This window comes from Culex quinquefasciatus, chromosome 2 (assembly GCF_015732765.1).
Source record: "Culex quinquefasciatus strain JHB chromosome 2, VPISU_Cqui_1.0_pri_paternal, whole genome shotgun sequence".
Taxonomy (NCBI): domain Eukaryota; kingdom Metazoa; phylum Arthropoda; class Insecta; order Diptera; family Culicidae; genus Culex; species Culex quinquefasciatus.
This window is the reverse complement of record NC_051862.1, coordinates 13731785-13750779: the sequence shown is the minus strand read 5'-3', so window position 1 is coordinate 13750779 and position 18995 is coordinate 13731785. Positions and strand designations below refer to the sequence as shown.

The 18995-nt window shown below is 38.2% G+C and overlaps 2 protein-coding genes across 2 annotated transcripts in view; one reads left to right on the top strand and one right to left on the bottom strand.

The window, feature by feature from the left end:
• The window catches only part of LOC6032310 (serine/threonine-protein kinase ULK2), a 71236-nt gene that overhangs the window by 21906 nt on the left and 30335 nt on the right, over positions 1-18995 (top strand). The window lies entirely within an intron of this gene.
• Positions 450-17504, bottom strand: LOC6032309 (leucine-rich repeat-containing G-protein coupled receptor 5A). Its single transcript, XM_038257950.1, has 6 exons — positions 17354-17504; positions 8093-8813; positions 2987-3225; positions 2406-2914; positions 2123-2348; positions 450-2060 (listed from the first exon to the last, which is right to left on the bottom strand). Exons 2-6 carry the CDS (start codon positions 8137-8139, stop codon positions 1603-1605), a joined length of 1479 nt encoding a protein of 492 aa, XP_038113878.1. The 5' UTR covers positions 8140-8813; positions 17354-17504; the 3' UTR covers positions 450-1602.

Sequence of the window (18995 nt, the reverse complement as noted above, 5' to 3'; positions counted from 1 at the left end):
ACAAAACCGCAAAAAGTTTTTTTTTCGCAGATTTGACAAATCTTACATTTTTTGAATACCGTACAAGTGTATCGTGCATTTCCCAATAGAATTTTCATTGAAATGTTGATATTCTGGCTTGTAATTTCGAGTCGAGGGACAAACACTTTGCAAAATATTTGCATCGGCCTTATTGTTCAAATAATTTCACAACCCAAAGGCAAAAGGAGATATTAATTGAATTAGTCTACTTTAATTCCTTTTCTCTGTGTTACTCTGTGCCATCGCATCCGCCCGAAAAGTATGCAAACTTGCGTTCAATATTGCATGCAAAGGTACACGTGTGTCCGGGTTTGTTTGATGGGTCGATCGTGATTGAGTTTTACAATCGAGCGATTCTGATTTTGATAAGTTAAATTAGTTATTAATTTAGCTTAAATCTAATGAAGTAAAACACATATTCAGCAAAGTTTAGTTCAACTACCACATTTTGCAAATTTATTTCACTACCATATTGTTTGCTTACAATCCTGTTGCCTGTTCCGCGTATAATAATGGTACAAAAAAGTTTGGATTTACCTAAAAGTGCCTACAAATCACTAGCAATTGTGTATGATGTGTCGTATGTATGTATGTATGTATGTATGTATGTATTTATGTATGAAAGCGGGATGAAGTTGACTCTTGAATTGAAACTGTATGAATATATGCACCACACGCGGGTATTGTTTTCATCAGCACACTGGCAGTCCTTTAAACTTTGTTACCTGTATGACGGTGTGCAAAGTTAGGTGCTACTTTTGTTCACTGGTCGCTAAACGCGTAACTATACTATGTTTGTATGGTTTGCTGTGTTCAAATATTTACTACATTTGACTAACTTGTTGTTTTTTTTGTGGGGGTTACAAGCTACTGCCTACTTGGTATTTGATCATCTCCCGAAGAGCAGACTTTGCGAAAATTGCGTATACAAATAGTTGTTTGTTCCTCTAAACATTTGTTAGTGTGGGGTTAGCTTCATTTTTGGTTCGAGTTCATTTTTTTGCCTTTCGTTAAGAAGTCCTACAGTACAGTCTAATAAAAATAAAACAGAAGAAAACTTAATGTCTAACGAATCCGGTAATTCTTCTTATCGCTACTCTCTTTCGCTTTCTTATCGCGCACTTGGATTCCTTTTGGTCCACCGAGGAATGTCTCACCTGCCCGTTTGCGAGTGTTGGTGAAGTGTTTCGGGAGGGGTTTAACCTACTTACTCCGCGCACAGTCTTCTTCTCGTTCATTCAACGCACATGACGTGTCGTCACTGCTGGCCGTTCAAACAACACTGATTCACACCTTGTTACCTGCGCGACCCTCTTCCTACAAGCTATATTTACAAGAACACACACGCTGGTTTTTGCTCATTATTCAGTGCGCCCCGGTCATTCCTGGAGAATTGCGCCACATCGTACGATTCGTGGTCGTCACTGCGCTGCTATTTGCTCGGCAAATCACGGGCTTCGTCACCGTCGGTTTGTCTCTCGCGTCCTCTTCGTAATCTAATACTTTTTAAGTAATATCACACACGCACTTGAAAGTAAGAATCGAGAACAGAATTGGAATTTGGTTCGGGCCGCGCTAGCATTACACTTTGTTGAGCGGGACTTCCTCGGCCGGTCGTACCTGGTCGGTGGGCGCGGGTCGCCGCTTGGAGCCGCAGAACTTGTTCTTGAGTCCGGTTCGCCGGCAGATGATCCCGACGAGGAGGATTCCTACGCCGGCGGCGCAGATTCCGAGCAGGAGTTGCTTCATGGTTTCCGAGCTGATGGAGGCTAGGAGGGATTGCTCTCCGGGGGACTCGACCTGCTTGGTGACGGCGGGGTCCGCATCCACCGAGTGGGTTATGGACACGGAGGATGGTCCGCTGACGGTGGGGGCTGCCGTAGTTGTGGTGGTCGTTGAAGGAGTTGTTGATCTTCGGGTTGACGCGGTTAGCTTAGGGGCCGCCGTAGTCTTGACTTCTTCCTCGATTTCGTTCTCCGTTTTGACGAGTTTCCTCGTCGGCTTGGTGGTGGTGGTACTGCTTGGCGCCACAGGCACGACTGGAAAGAGGGAAAGTGAAATGTTGGGACGATCCTTCCGGGAATTGTGCGGAATTTCTCACCTTTCGGTTTCGGGGTCTCCGTGGTGCTCGGACGCTGCGTGATGATGCTTTCCTCGTAGGACGTCTCCGAGGCCAGGTAGAAACAGCTGACGTTGTGCGTCGTGATGTCGACCACGTCGATCGACTTGACCACGTCGCACAGCTCGCGGACGGTGTCCTCGGAGAGCGGCGGCATGTGGAGCCGCTGCAGGTTGACCAGCGGTTCGAAGACCTCGGTGCTGAGTTCCTGTAAGGCAGAGTTGAATAGTTATCCATTGAGTAGTCCACCATATAAGAATCTTACCTCATCGAACATATTCCCGGCGAGATTCAGGGACTTCAGTCCCTCCAGTCCTCCAAAGGACTCGTGAGTCACCTCCGTGAGATTGCAATTGGCCAACTCCAGCTCCTCCAGCTCGGGCAGCTGCAAAAACGGTCCCTCATCCGGAACCACCAATGGATTCTTACTCAAGACCAACCTCCTCAGGGAGTGCGCCTCAACGAAGCTATCCACGGACAGATGTTCGAGCAGGTTCCCACTCAAACCGAGCACGTCCAGCCGGGTCAACCCAATAAACACCTCCTTGTCCAGCTCCTCGATCACGTTCCGATCCAGCCACAGATCCCGCACCTCCGTAATGTTCTGGAACGCCTCCACCGGGATTCGCTTAATATTGTTCCAAGAAAGATCCAGCCGGATTACGTTTCTCGGTAGATCCGCCGGCACCTCGGTCAGTGACCGCTGGGAACAGTTCAGAAAGCGCGTCCCATCCTCGCAGGAACAACCCCGTGGACAGGGATAACTCGCCGATGCTGTGGGAAGCAACAAAAAATGCGGAAGCAATTAATACCGGGCACAATGGACTCGCTGTCCAGACAAATTACCGTCGTCCTCGTCGCTGCCCCACTGTGGGACGCCGGCTATCGTTGACGACGGAGTTCCGGCGGCGATGGTCGTGGAGGTGGGCGTCGTCGTACTACTCGAGGACAATTTGTCACTGTCGGCGGGCTTGTCATCTTCGTACTCGCCGTACGTGTCGTCATAGTCGTAGTGGTAATCGTCGTCGTCGTCGTCACCGTCCGCTGCGGCACAGGTTCCGCGTGAAATCGACTGCAAACAGATGCTTCACGGGGGTTCGGGGAAGAAATAATAGAAAATTGATTAATTATTGTCTGACATGAATATTTCGGGGTCCTGCAGCGACTACGTCGCGCGATGACGGGGTTTGGACGTGAGAGAGAACAGTATCGATCCGGAACCTTTGGACCTGTTTGCCGTATGAGTACGCGCTGCTGCTGCTGATAAGCACAATTTGATTGATTCCAGCTGTTTGATCAGTGTGACGCAGAAATTAATCAATAGCGTGTTTCGTGCGAACAAGATATTGCACTTTCAAACTGTTCAAATTCTCAAGTTGTTACTAATGGTAGAGATGGAAACACTTCTGTTTGATACCAATCGCAGTTCAACGCAAAACAAGTCCCGTTTTGTTATCAAAACAAATTGAATGCGCTGACGACGACTTCAACGGCGATATCAATTCCCTCGAATTGAGTAACCTTTGTACGAGTATTACTTCATATGAGGCCATGACTTCTCAATCACTGTCCCAACCGGACGTCACGTGTTGACGCGGAATACCGCAACGTATCAGGATCGATACCTGCTGCGTAGGACTTTTATTTTTGGGGAAGCCCCCAAGGACGCAAACCACAAATACAGTTTGAGGTATATCAAATGGTGTGATCCTATTTATAAACCCCCTAAAATACGGAGTCCACCACTAAATCCCAAATTGAATTATTGTGTCGAAAGCTGTTGAACTCAGCGGCCAGTTGGCGCTTCAAGTCGTGATTGTTGTAGCTGTTTGTTCATTGATGTTATTGCTGCTGCCGCGAAGCTTGGCGGAGTTCCGAGCAGCGTGTTTTGAATAATTGAATTAAGTAGCTGGGTGAAATTCACTGTATAGAACAGGACTAGGTCAGCGTGTTATCACCTCCGGCGCGGAGGTCGGGTTCTGGGAAAGTTGCGAACAATATTCTTTCAGTATAGGTAGGAGTGCGAAATTCACTGACACAAACTGATTGAAGGAGTCAAAAGCCACATCGCACATAGCGGTATCAACTCTCAGTCTCAGTCTCCCCACCTGGGTCATAAACAGAGCGTTTCATCAAGAAGTTGTCGATTCACTTTCTTCCAAAGAGATGGGAGGAGGTGGAGTCTGGTAGAAAGAAATGGCAAAAAAAAACGAAAACATGCTGACAGCAAAGAGCAAGACTCACTTTAAGCGTCTTCCGGCTTGGCGAATGGGATTGGATGCAGTGAAATGGAGGAACATTAGGGTGAAATGGGACAGAAAATACTCGATTTGTCAAAAAAACATAAATGTCAACAAAGTAAAAAAAAGAACGATTGAAAAAATCGTTGTAATTAAACCTAAATTTATGTGTAATATGTATAAGAAATGACAAGTTGAAACATGTAAATTTACATATTTTCAGATGTAAAATAACACATTTTTCTGACACAATCTGTCAACATTCCACGATGTAATATAATCATTTATTTTTCATAGAAAATTAAACAAGAAGAACATTAAAAATGATTTTAGCTTTAAATCTCACTTTAAAAATACAAAAAAAAATCTTCTTCGCAACATTATTTCAATCTGCTTCAAGAATTGGGTTGATAATAATTTTACATGAATTTTGGATTACTTCAATCAAGTTCAGTTACAATAAGACGATTTTTATATATAAATACCATTTTTAGTTTCTGTAAGCTGTTTAATTAATTGTATTTCCTGATGATTATTTTTGCAAAAAAAAAAAATAATCAACTTTAGACTTTAGACTTTAAAAAACTTTAAAAACTTACAAGGAATTTATGTCGTATTCTATCCGTGTTTTATCAATTGGTTCGTCCCAGGTGATATATTTAACCAAAAATAAATTGCAAAATTGTAAACGTTAAAGATTAAATAAATAGAAACAATCGCACAAATATAAATTGAAAACTAATATGAATTAAAAAAACAACAACAACAATCTTAATGAGGAAATATATATTCGCTATGAATAATTAAAAAGGACTATTTTATTTGTTTAAAGCTCACACTTTTAATTCCATAATTTTAATAAAAATATGGTCTTTTTTAATTCTTTTTCATTTTTTATTAAAAAAAAAGTTTCAGAAAAACATTATTCAAACAGCAAATCCCCATTACAGGGGAAAAAGTATCCAAAAACCTTTACAAAATGATTAATATAAAACGAAAAAGCATCAGAATCGTTTTCAGATGTAAAGAATAGTGCAATGTATTTTTTTTTTTCAAAATATATTGTTTTGACCTTTTGATTTTTTGTCACTTTCGAATGTTTAGTTTTTGCGAATAAAATGTCTTTCTTATAAATCCAATTTATATTTTTTAATGTTTTTGTTAAATTTGCTAAACAAAAACAAAACCAAACATTTGATTTATGAATGTTTGAATATATTTTTTAAATGTGACTAGTAATATAAAAACCTTAATTTTAAAAAATTGCAACCAGCATTTTTACATTTTCAAATGCTCTATAATTTTACACCCTTTCTTTTAATTTTTTAGTCAAGGAAAAACATTATTAATTTAATTCCTAAGACCATTACAAACATTTCTTGAAATTTTGAAATCTTTTTGCCTTCATTATTGTTTTGCGGAAAGGAAGCAAAACAATTGTTTTAAAAACATTATTTTTCTATCTTAAGACAACAATTGTTGACAAGTATAAATATAATTTTCAATGTTTTATTTTTTCAAAAACTAGAAAATTTCTACCAAAACTTGAATTAATTTTTTTCATGTTTTTTCAGAAATTTCGCATAGCATTGACTTTAGCTAAACTATGATTCTTTAAACAATTTTTTTTTAATTTGATTTTTTTGTCTCTTCACCCTCGATAAAACGTGCCGAGGGATAAAAACTTTAAATGTTTATTTATTTTAAATATTTTCAAAAAAAAGTTTTTGCACAAGATTTTAGATTTTTTTTTAAATTTATTTTAAATTTGAATGATTTTTGTCATTGATCGAATATAGACGAAAATTGTAAAATTCTAGACTTGAAACATATTTTAACCATAATTAAACTCAGTTCATTACAACATTGAGTTCCAAAACTAAAATCAAAATCATTTGAAAATAGAAAGGAAAATCCCAAAAAGAAGTATATATTTATTAAACAAAAATAAAGTATTGAATAATGTTCAGGCAGAAATAAAAATATTTCCATAAAATAATATTTAAATTTACGGTTGATCAATTTAAAACATACATAAATACTATTTGTAGAAGAAGGTAAGATCTTATTGATTCTTATATTTTTGAAAAATTTTACATTCAGTAGCTGAAAATGTAATACAATTATTCAAAGCTGAAAAAACACCTTATTCTATAGATTTCACTTTTTTAAGGTGATGCTACTTGTTCAATTGTTTGCACAAATAAATCGGTCATTCAATGTGAGTCAACTTATTTTCTATTTTTATTCAAATAGACTTTTATCATTACTTAATTTACACAATATCTAAAATTAGAACTCTGTTTCCATCATGCTCGATTTTAACCTCCTTATCCCTCCTCGTTACAATCCCAATCCACCAGGAAAATCACTTTTTACAAACTCCAACGCCATAGCTTGTCCAAACCGCGCGTCGAGTTGTCGTCGAGTGGAGTTGCGTTCGCTAATCTTGGTCATTTTATTGCACCAACCCGGCCAGCCACCAAAACCACGAAAACCATTCCCCGGCAGTTACTTGTTACTTTCCTTAAAGCAAAATGCGACGGCCCTCAAGTCTGCGGTGTGTTGGAGTTGGAGTTGGGACAGTAATAATAATAATAATAATAGTCAGCGCAGAGCTCCCTGGACACTCCATCCACGCGTTCGCGGTGAGGTGAAATTGAATTCGCCCTCTCGGTACTCGGGGCAGACATGCATCCGCTCTAACTCCTCTTTTAGAAGAACTTGTTTGGCATTTCACGTAGAAGATACCCAGCATGTTGTGCCAGTGATTAGAATACGCTAATTACGCTTGTCTTTTAGGCTCCCGAAGACCCTGAGAGAATATTTTGAAACCCAACCGAGATATATGTTAAGAACTCTTAATTGCACTCAAAGAGCTTTTAAGAAGTTCTTCTTGAGAGCTTAAGAGAACATTTACATGAACATATAGCTAAAATCGGGTTTTCCAATGAACCAATATTTTCTACACATTATTCAAGCCAAAATCAAGAGATTTTTACCTAGCAACAAGCATAACATTGCTTTAAACGAAAATGCCATCTATAACAAGCTGAGTGCCGTTAAAAAGAGCTCATAGTGCCGATGCATGTCTGACTCGGGGTGTATTTTTATATCATTACGGGTTGGTGAGAGTTGCACATGTGTGACGCGCGACATCGCCTCGTCAACCTTTAAGTAGTTTCAGACGTATCAGAAAATTTAATTAGAAGGATTGTTGGACCACGAGTCGGCTCTAATTAATCACAAACGCACTGGGACACTTCGAAGCGTTGTGTGAACTAAGCGGCGTTCGATGAACCTCTGCTCAAGCTATTCAGGTCGCGTGCGTTTCCAGCAGGTCGCTGAACTTCCCTGTTTGTACTTTAAAACCCCGTTCTAGTGTGTGGACTTGATTAGTGGTTTCAGTATTCTGGAATCGATAGTTTGATGGGGTGGTAGTTGTAGAGCTGGAGTGTGACTAGTCACAGTAACGGTCAAGGTCAAACGACCGGCTCGATAGTCACACCTCGTCGTAGTCGCGTGTACCAAACGGCAAGTCATTGCGTAACTGCATTCCGTACAACCTCGCTCAGTCATCTATACCAGGTAGTACTCAAACTTCCCACAGAGGTAATCTGTGTAGAATCCAATTACCCGTCAACGCGGTACCGTCTATCACTTCCAGATCACACCGTTCTCCCAGCGGAACCCAGGTCATAGCTCAGCTCACCTCAACGCCAGCACCAACGCTAATCCACCGGCTAATCTGGGCTTCATTGTACTACACGGTCAGCGCTGTTGATCTTCGCAGCCTTCACCCTCTCCCCTTTTCAAAATCACTGCCTCCCTCCCCGGAAAGCTCTTCCTTATCACTGTGTCCCCAGAAAACGACCCGTCTCCTTATCACAATCGGCCACACTCGGTCCTAATCTGTTTCGAATTCCCCCGAAAAAAAAACACACTCCAAATCACTCTCACTTGTGCTCCTGCTCTTGCAAATGCTTCAGTGGGCTCTGCTCTGGTTCACTTCTTGCTTCGCACTGAGGTACACTCTGGTTCGACTCGACGTTGGAACCCCCCACAGGACGACAACCGACGATTAGGTCGACGAAGGAAGTCGCGCTGCTTCTAGCACGGACTGCGACCACGACGTTTCTGGAGTAGTGTGATTCATTATTAGGCCTCGATTGCGTGAGGACGGTTGGTGGTGTTTCTTTTTTTCTTCGGTTTTCACGTTACAACGTTGGAGCGGGAATCTTCAATCGATGGGCGACCTCGGTGATGTAGGGCTGGTGCTACCGTTTCGGGCGATTAGTTTGAGTGGTGCAGTACTAATCTTATCGAGACGTTAGAATTATTGGTGGTTCTGGATGCGGCACGCGGCAGCGATTGAGGAGTCCGAATTTTCAAACTTTGTTTTGAGTTTTGTGCCAGATGATTGCTTTTGAAATCTAAAGAAAAAAGAAAAGAAAAATAAATTTAGTGCATTTTTACACAAAGTACCAATAAAGTTTCATACAGTTTAATTTTAGATAAAAAAATCTGAACTTTTATTGTTCAAATGAAGTTTTTTCTATATCAATACTCAAGCATTTTTTACCTAAATAAATATGCAGAATTGACTTTGATCCTTAGAGCATTATACCTAACAAATCAGTTAGAAATAGGACGAATCAAGGAGCACAATTCTCCACAAATAATCTTATTTTACATAAAAAAAGAAAAATTAAATTAAATTGTTAAATTTAAAATTTAAATTAATTTAAATTTAAAATTTTAATTAATTTAAATTTATTGTCAGGCCGTTGCAAATATTTTTCAAAGTTTATGTCCCCCCCCCCCCCTCTTCAAAATCGGCCTAAATAATATCAAGGGCAAAACAAATATTTTTTTCGAAAAACTTCAAAATATTAATGAAAATTAAAGTTTAATCAACCGAAAACCAGTTAAAATGCATTTTCCTGCGTTTAAAGTCTTATTTAGCAAGTTTGAATTCCTTTGAAAACATTTTTAATTTTCATGAAATACCAATGTGCAGTCCTACGAGAAGTTTTTTTCGCGAAAAAATCCTTCATCAATATTTTGAAAACTTATGATTGGAAAGCATCTGGACGCGTGTAAAATGCATTTGAAAACTCTTTTTTTTCATCCAAAAGTTGAAACCGAGGCTTGTAATTTCAATTTTTATATTTTTTTTATTTTTTTCTACACACAAAAAAAGTTGCAACCGACAGGATTCAAACCCAGCACCAACAGTGAGGACTGGCGCCTTAGCCCGCTCGACCATCAGACCGATGAAGAATTGAAAAGATAAACGCATACGTATATGAGCTTGACATTTCGGCCAAGTAGGTTTCCCATAATGATGGGATGCATATTTTAGGGTGTAATATAACATAGCATTTAATAAAATAATGCAAAATTTATTTTACACCCAGGCCTTTTACACGAAGTTGCATTACTACACAGCTAAAAAAGTAGTAATCCAGCTGCGTGTAAAATAAATATTGCATTATTTTATGCAATTTTATGTAATTTTACGTCCTGAAATATGTAGTCCATCAGTATGGGAAACCTACTTAACCGAAATGTCAAGCTGATATATGCGTTTAACGTTTCATCGGTCTGATGGCAGAGTGGGCTAAGACGCCAGTCCTAACTGTTGGTGCTGGGTTTGAATCCCGCCGGTTGCAACATTTTTTTTTGTGTTTGCAAAAATTGTACGTGCAGTGTGTAATATTAAGTGTTTATTTTGACGAAGGCGATGGGCAGTGCGTGGCCGACTCGGTTCGAGCAGAAACTTGCAATAGAGACCACAAAAGACCCGGGGGTCGTTAATGTGGATGGTTTGATTGATTTTTTTTTGATGGGCATGCTTTTGCATGCGATTTTACCAAAGGATTTTTTGATGTGTACTTTATTTGCTGTGCAATCATAAGTTTTCAAAAAATGTAAGATTTGACGTAAACAAAAAATCCAAACATGCTCAAAATGTATGCTCCTTAAAATTAATTTCTCATCACTTCCTATTTTTTAAATCGGGGTCCAAGAAAATATTTCTTCAAAAAACTTGAAAATTTTAATGAATTTAGACGCAATCTACACAGTAAGAATTGTGTATATTTGGATGCTGTAATTTAGGAAGGTTGAATATTACTTTTTATTTTTTACATCACAATTTTGCTATTGTACACAGAAAAAAATAATGTAAATTTGGAAGCTTTAATTTTGGAAGGTTGAATATTACCTCTTTTATGATGTAATTTTACCTCAATTTAGACTGGAAAAGTGACATTACACCAGAAAAGTGGTAAAATTACACCTTTTTTCTGACATAAAAGATGTACCCCTTCCCAGATGTAATGTTACCATGATTTTTTTTTCTGTGTAATGTCACTTTTTCAGTCTAAATTGAGGTAAAATTACTTCATAAAAGTTGCTAAAATTACACATTTTCAGAGGTTATTTTCTAACATAAAACACAGTAAAAAATGGGCAAAATTGAAAAGTGTAATTTTGGAAGGTTGAATATTACCTATTTTATGAAGTAATTTTTCTTCAATTTAGACTAGAAAAGTGATATTACAGCAGGAAAGTGGTAAAATAACAAGTAACAGTGGTAAAATGACTCAAATTACACATTTTTTTTTTCTGACAAAAGATGTAATATTTCCATGATTTTTTTACTGTGTACCTCTTCTCAGATGTAATATTACCATTTTTTACTGTGAAATTCAACAACGAAATAACGAACGACAACAATGAAAAATATGATAAATTGGGTTATTTGTCTTAATTTTCTCAGTGATTCAGTAAAATAAATCTGGTTCGAAATCTGAGACCAAATTTTAGTCAAATTTGAATAGTTGATTGTCTTGAAAATTACCAAATGCAATCTTGGATTTAAACATTTTTTTTTCGAAATATTTTATTAGTTTTTCGATCGGATTAAAAATAAGACAAAAATATTATTATCGAAAAGATTGTTTCAAATCTAGATTAAAGATATATTTATCATAGCTCAGCAAGAACGATGATTAATGTTTCATAATCGAAAAATAAAACCCATGAATGACACAACCTTCGTCACGAACCACGTGGCGCGACCAAACCCATTAACATCATCTGATTAGTCCGGCGCGTACAATATGGCATTGCCCGGTTATAATTATATCCCAAAATTTAGCTCGGTCTGGTCACGCCATCGCCAATGGGCCAGGGAATGCTCCGTTCGCCAACCTGCTACTGCAGACTGACTTGTTGAAAAAAAATCGCAGTCTTCGCCAATGAATCCAGAAGGAATTGACGCCACCACCGTCAAGGCGCTTCAATCGAGCGAATTAAATCTAATCAACGGAGCAACGTCGTCAGAATTGGTACTAACAATACCACCGCTCAATAATAAAAAGCCGGCTTGTCAATCGGACGTTCCTCCCTCGGTCACGGCAGGTTCTCCCTGCCGCCGCCACCGCCAAGTGATGATGGATTTCGTCCGAGTCCGGTCTCGTGTTTTCCACAAAGACACGGAGGAAATTGGAAAATCGACGAATGCGCGCGTCCACCCAAACTATGTCAAGGTTTGTTTGTCCCGAGGAAAATAACAACAGCAGTTGGAGAAAAGAACCGCCAGCTGAATCGATCACTGCGCGGTTCCGTGATGGATGGACCCGGGTGGAATTGCGTGACGAACCTGCTTGAACAGCGAATCAACCGCTTTGTTTCGCTTTCATCCTTGGCCGTCGAAGGACATACCTCCCACCGTGCCACTACGGATTCCCTTTTTGGTCGATGAACCGCCGCAGCATTTAGGACGAAAAACCGGTTTGCAGGTTGTTTCGATTAAACGACGCCCGTCTTCTTCGAATGCATCAGTGGAATTGTTTCGAGAAATGCTCGCGTTTGCCATCTGCTGCTGCGCCAGCATCAATCCGATTGCCACAGATCTTGGTCTCGCCGTTAACCCTCATGTGTGGAGTTGTTGAGCAAAAAATACAACCCGAAAAACAATTAAACAAGACCGACTCGTAACTCAATTTAAAACAACAACTTTCCACCACCGACGTCCACAAACCTCAGCGCGAGTTCCGGGAAGTGGGCACCACCAGCATGTGACTCTCTGGCTTTGACTCCAACTCTGGCGCGAAAACTTCATCCTACACACATGTGCTCCGCTTATGCAGGTCTGCAAACTGCAGTAGACTCTGCTTTGGTTGGAGGTTAGGCCAGCAAAAAAAAAATCATAATCTCCCGGTTCTGGATCCCGAAAGTCGCGGTTTTTGCTCGGAATCATTTTCGAGCATATGGTACAACAACGTTGAGTCGGTGTGGTGCTCTCTTGTCGAAATTTCTATTGGCTTGACGATTTAAAATCGTGTTCACCGACCTCAAGTTAATCACTAAAATTTAAAAAATTGTCAAACAAGCCAACAGCTCACAACCCCGACAATATTATGGCGGTGGTATCCTATGATTCATATGCACTGTGTCCCTGGAGTACCAGCAGCAGCAGTTCTCCAATTTCGCAGCATAAGCTCTAGTGGTTGTCGACGACCACGAGACGACGATGGCAAACACGGCTTTGCTGCTACTGTGTAGTTTTGTGGCGGCTTTTTCTAAATAATTTAATTACCGGCCAAACCAAACCGAACCATCCAGCCAGTGCCGTTGTTGTCAAGTAAAGGAGAAGTGGCTGGGAACCATCCAGGCAGGGATGCGTTCAGGGAAGAAGACAACGGTTTTTTGACTTTGCGGTGGTATGCTGGAGGTAGCATTTCAGTTCAACTCTACTGCTTAAATGTCCTCTCGTTGGCTTATGTTGTCTAGAGAGGATGTCTCGCACTCGTTATCAGAGCTGGTTTTGGGGGAAGTTTTAATTATTGCTAGAGGCATAGTCCGGGATGAGTAGATTTTAAACACGGTTGACTGGTTCGTTAGGTTTTAAGTTTTGGCCAGAACTTTAGATAAAAATGGCACAAAAATGCATTTTTCGTTCCCTAAACACATAAAAAAAATGAAAATAAAAAACTCTTTTTTGGTTCGGCATTATGCGGGTTTGCGTCAGTTTTTTTTTCTTCAAAGATAAAAAAACGGATTTTCAGAAATTGTTTTATTAAGTTATGAAGAAAATTTTTATTTTTTTATCCGTGCAATTTTTTTTTAAATAGTCCGCATAAAACAATAAAAAATAAAGAAATATGGATTTTGGGATATCATTTTACAAAATATTTATTGAATTTTATTGACAAATAAATTGCTTCAAACTTTTGGTAAACGATGAATATTTTTATTAGGCTCAAACTTTGCACCCACGTTTGGTATGCCCAGAGGAGCCATGTTTTATAATCCTTACAAATCTCCATACAAAATTAAAAAAGGTGATCATGTTTCAGAGGCAAAAACATTAGCGATGACTTATAGTATTTTTTTTCTCAAAATCGAACTTGTGGCTATAACATTAGGAAATTGTGTTACAAAATTGCTAGATTTTTTTTCTTGAAAAATCATGTTTTTTTTTAATGTGTAACTCTGTGGCACAAAACATGCATTTTGAGGCCCCTTAGGCCGATGCAAATATTTAAAAAAGTTTTTGTCCCTCGGCCCTGGCCGAGGTCAAGGGGGGGGGGGCAAAAAAATAAAAAAATATAAAAATTTAAATAACAAGCCATAGTCTTCACATTTAAATGAAAAAAGTGTTTTAAAATGCATTTTACACTAGTTCAGTTGTTTTGCAATCATTAGTTTTCAAAAAATCTAAGATCTGACAAAAACAAAAATTGTATCAAAAAAAAAAAAGATTTCGCATCAAAAATTTTCAAAAAATCTTAAGATTTTTCAATAAACCCAAACATGCTATAAATAATTTATAACGCAGAAGAATGTATTTTAATTTGATTTCAGCTGGTTGCACTTGAATTTTCATTGAAATTTTGAAGTTAGTTGTAATTTTTTTTTTGCCCCCTGATTTTTCGGGCCAATTTTGAAGGGGGTGACAAAAACGTTTAAAAATATTTGTACCAGCCTTAATATAAAAAAAAATGAAAATAAATAACTTTTTTTGGTTCGGTATTATTTTTCTAAAAAGTTCTACCATTATATGATGCGGGTTTGCGTCAGATTTTTTTTAATAATGAAAAAAATATGGATTTTGAGAAAGTTTTTGTTTAAAGGTGAATAACAAAATTTCAATTCTGAATAGTCCTCATCCAAAATATAAAAATTCTGATTTTGGGATATTGGGATGTATTTTTTGTAAAAAAGGACAATAAAAAAATTAACAAAAATTGGCTTATTGAAAAAAAATAAAAATCCATGTTTTTTTCAAAATGTTTAACTTTGTGGCAAAAAAATGCGATTTAGTCCCCTAAATATCTAAAAAAAGTTGAAAATTAATAACTTTTTTTTGGTTCGGCATTATTTTTCTAACAAGTTCTACCATTATATGATGCGGGTTTGCGTCAGATTTACAAATATGGGTTCTGAAAAATGTAAAAATTTGTAAAAAAAAAGTTGATCAAAAAATTGGCAATTTTCCCACGTAACATTTTTTCGGTATGGACTAATGAATAAAATAAAAATCCAGATTTTGAGAAATTATTTTTCTATGAAAAAAAAAATAAAAAAAATGACAAAATGCTTTTTAAAAAAATAAAATTAAAAAATCCGGTTTTCGGAAATTGTTTTTTTTTTTTGTTCAAATAGACTCGACTATTAAAAAAGTGGCAATGTTTTCCTAATATTTTGAAAGCGGAAAAATAAGTTTATAAAAAAAATGGCAAATTTTCGTGCATCATTTCATTCTGAACAGTCCTCTTAAAAAAATTTAAAGAAAATACGAATTTTGGGAAAAGGTTTTTGTGAAAAAAGTCAATTAAAAATTTACAGTTTTTTCTTGTATCATTCTTCTGAAAAGTCCTCATTAAAAAAAAAAGAATAAATACGGATTCAGGAAAATTCTTGAGTTTTTTTTTTGTAAAGGACCAATAAACCAAATTTCCTGTTTTTGTTTTTCGGGAGTCAGGGGTATTTAAAAACACCCAAAAAGCAAAAACTTAAAATTTGGTTTATTGGACCTTTTGAAAAAAAATCTCCAGAATAGTTTTTTTTGTGTATGAAAAGTTAATTTAAAAAAAAATATTAATTATTTATTTTCGTGTAGTCCTTACGATATAGACAATTTTGGGATTTTGGGATATTGATTATTTGTAAAAAAAAAGTTTATTAAAAATTGAAATTTTTTCCATTTAGCTCTCATAAAAAAATCGAAGGTATAGAAAATATTAGGATTTAGGCCAAAAATAATAATAAATAATAATATCCCGATAGGTAGGTATTAGGGTATTAGTTATTGATTTTTTAAAAACGATAATTAAAAAAATGGCAATCGAAGGTATAGGAAATTTTGGAATGCAGGGATATTGATTTTTTGTTAAAAACTATAATTAAAAATTGGCATTTTTTTCCGTGTAGTCCTCATCCAAAAAAAAAATCGAAGATATAGAAAATTTTTAAATTTTGGGATATTGTTTGTTTTTGTAAAAAATAAAAAAAAAGTTAATTCAACAATTTGATACAAATTTTCAAACAGTGCTCATATGGATCTGTAATTGCTCATATGGATCGTTTATGGGAACATGTGCTGTGCAGTAAATTAAAAAAAATCTTATCTTGAATGTTGAGTTTTGAACAAAAACCTTAATATTTACAGTAAATAAAATTAAAGTAATTTTAATTCGAATTAAATTGATGGATAATTTTTTTTCCACGTCATATCGTATCATAAGATTAAGTTGTTAATGTAATGCAAAGTAGGTCAATCTTATGAGCCGACTTCTTTGCCCAAGTGTCTATATAAAATGGGTGTAACTACTACAATGTAACTTAATGTGTAATTATTGCCCTCAATCGCGTACACTCATTTCCTTGCGCAAATAAAAAAAATCACAGCATTCCCAATCATACTCCACAGAATGCCCCAAGAAATGACCACACTTTACTCTCGATCGTCGAAACTGGTTCCACGGATCAACAACCTCTGCCGTCACCGCGTGCAATGTGCTGCAATCTCGAACCTACTGGACTCGAATGCACTCTTGAGTTCCCCCCAGACTGACTGTAGCCAGTGAAAGAGTCCTCCTCCTCGATCGATCAACGGTGCACTGCGAGCACGTGACAATTTAACGGCTTATTCTGAGCTATCTGTCTATCTACTGCTGAGAGTGACGATCACCGATGATGCTTTAGGACGATCCCGATTCCAAGGTTCACGCCACAAACTTCGAACGCGTTCGTTATCTGCGTAAGTCAAGTCCGGCTTCTTTCGTCATATAGATTTATGAGCTGCTCGCGACTTGACGGTGCTCTCGAAAACGAAAAAATGCCGAGAAACGTTCTCCGATAAGCGCAGGTCTTTTGAACGAAATGCTCATTACCACCCTTCTCCACCTGTTTCGTTCCCTCTCGCAACCCTCAGTGCTGCTGATCATTCAGTAATTTCTCTTTTCCGCCTCGCCGCCGGTTTTCGATCGATGCTTCTTAACACCTGGAGTACCAAGCGAAGGAACGTGGAGTCAACAGCTTGAAGATCATTTCAAAATTTGAGCTTCTACCGAAGTCCAGTGATGAAGGTAGAACCTGAAAATTTAGCTTGGCATCCCGAGAGTTAATCGCTGATCTACAACAACATTACACCGCCCAGACGCAGAGCTGCTCAGCCGAAGTTACTCGAAGAATCGTGGAGATAGTGAGCAGCAGCAGCAGTGAGAGTCCAAGAGATTGTGTGTAACTCCTTGGCCGGTTCCCGGATCGTCGTAAAAACGCATGGTCTGCGGCTAGTTGAAGAGTTGCATAAACCGGTTCGACCGCACCATTCTTTAACACTCTTGATGGTGTTGTTGTTGTTATTTGTACTCATGATGGTTAGTCATCCATTTTTTAAACTTTAAGATCGTTACGCACAACTCCAGGTCAAGCCTGACAAAAAAGGGTTAATTACCGTAATTCGGGAACGACTCGCGAAATCACGCCACTTCACGCGAAAGTTTCCGACAACCGACGAACCGCGACGTAACGAATACGCTCTCTCTCTATCGCCACTAGCAGAGCTCCCAACGTGTGCTACCGATTCGACCACGTTTAGTTTGCTACTACCGGACCATTTCAACTCCGGACTTCATGCTAGGCCACGCTTCGACTCGGGATTTTGTTCCCTCTCGCGTTCTCTCACGATTCTCTCGTGGCGTGCGCGGCATCAATACACAGAGTGAAGATTCGTCCGAGAACACACCAATACCAACCTCGAGTAATACGAAGCTAAATAAAAAGAGAGAACTAAAAATAAAAGATCACGCGATATGTGGAATTGACTGTCCCTTTACACTCACACACCAACAAGCGATTGAGAGCAAAAGTGCACTTCTCATCGTGTTTGTTTACTATTTGCGACGATATTGACTGTGTGTAACTATAGTACTCTCGCGACAATCGTGGCGGGACCTTTTTGTGCAATTATCACTCACCTGGTCGCAGGGGGAGGGACCGAGGGAAGAGATAATAGCGCACCTTTGCTACTAAGAGTGACTGACTGCATCTAAAATGGGGATGAATGATTGAGTGATTTTACTCTCGATAAATTTTCCAGTGTAGCGTGGAATGACGTAGGGTAATGAATGATGGATTAGTTTTGTTGGACTCTAGCAGCTGAAGGAATTTGTAAAAAATCTGGTTGATGTTTTAATGCTATCTAAAAAAAATATAATAATTCAACACTTTTTAGATAATAATATTTGATCTCATTAAAAAACTAATGCAAACTTATCAAGAAATTATTAACAGGGTCATTTTTCGGCAATTCACACAAAATCGGAAAAGTTGTCCCGACCACTCTTCTATTTTCGTGATTCCCTAATTACGAATCCGAGGTCCATCCTCGTGACGGTGTGGCGGTACGACCCTTTTTTTGGCATTTCACTAAGTCACCTTTCGAAATTTGATGTCAAAGGGACTTCTATGTAAAACTCTGGGTGCTGAATAGTGGTTCGCAAAACAGCCTCAATTTGGAACTGTCAAAGTGGAACCAATTTATTGATCGCCAAAAGTAGAGAGTATTATTATCGATCTTTTTTTTTTGCAAGAATGATAAATGAGTGGCTTTTGAGAACCTGGAGTTGAAGTCAAGAGATCTTAAGAAAGTTGAAGGCGAGATTGCACTTTTTTATAATTATGAATGGAAGTTGTTTATGGAGTCGATGCTGTTGTATCCATCCAGAAGCTGTCTTCGCTAGAATTAGCGATATTTTTTCGCTGGGCCAGGAAGAGCTCCAGGAATCAGCCAGGAAATTTATCTGTGACATTGCAGAATGAAATTCTCGCGCAGTTCTTCATCACCCGTAATCAAGAAAAATCTCATCTAACCGATTGAAACGCGATCATTTTTTAGCAAAAAATGTCAAAACTAGACAAAATAAAACACACACTATTGATTATAAAACAGCTAATTTGCCAGTAAGAAAAAAGTCCTGCTTGTGCTTGAACAGCCTCCTACTTTGTAGATGTAAACAAAGTGGGATCATTCGAAAATCACGTTACGCATTCTCTCTATTAATCACCCAGGTAAAACTGATCGTCTCTGATTCAAT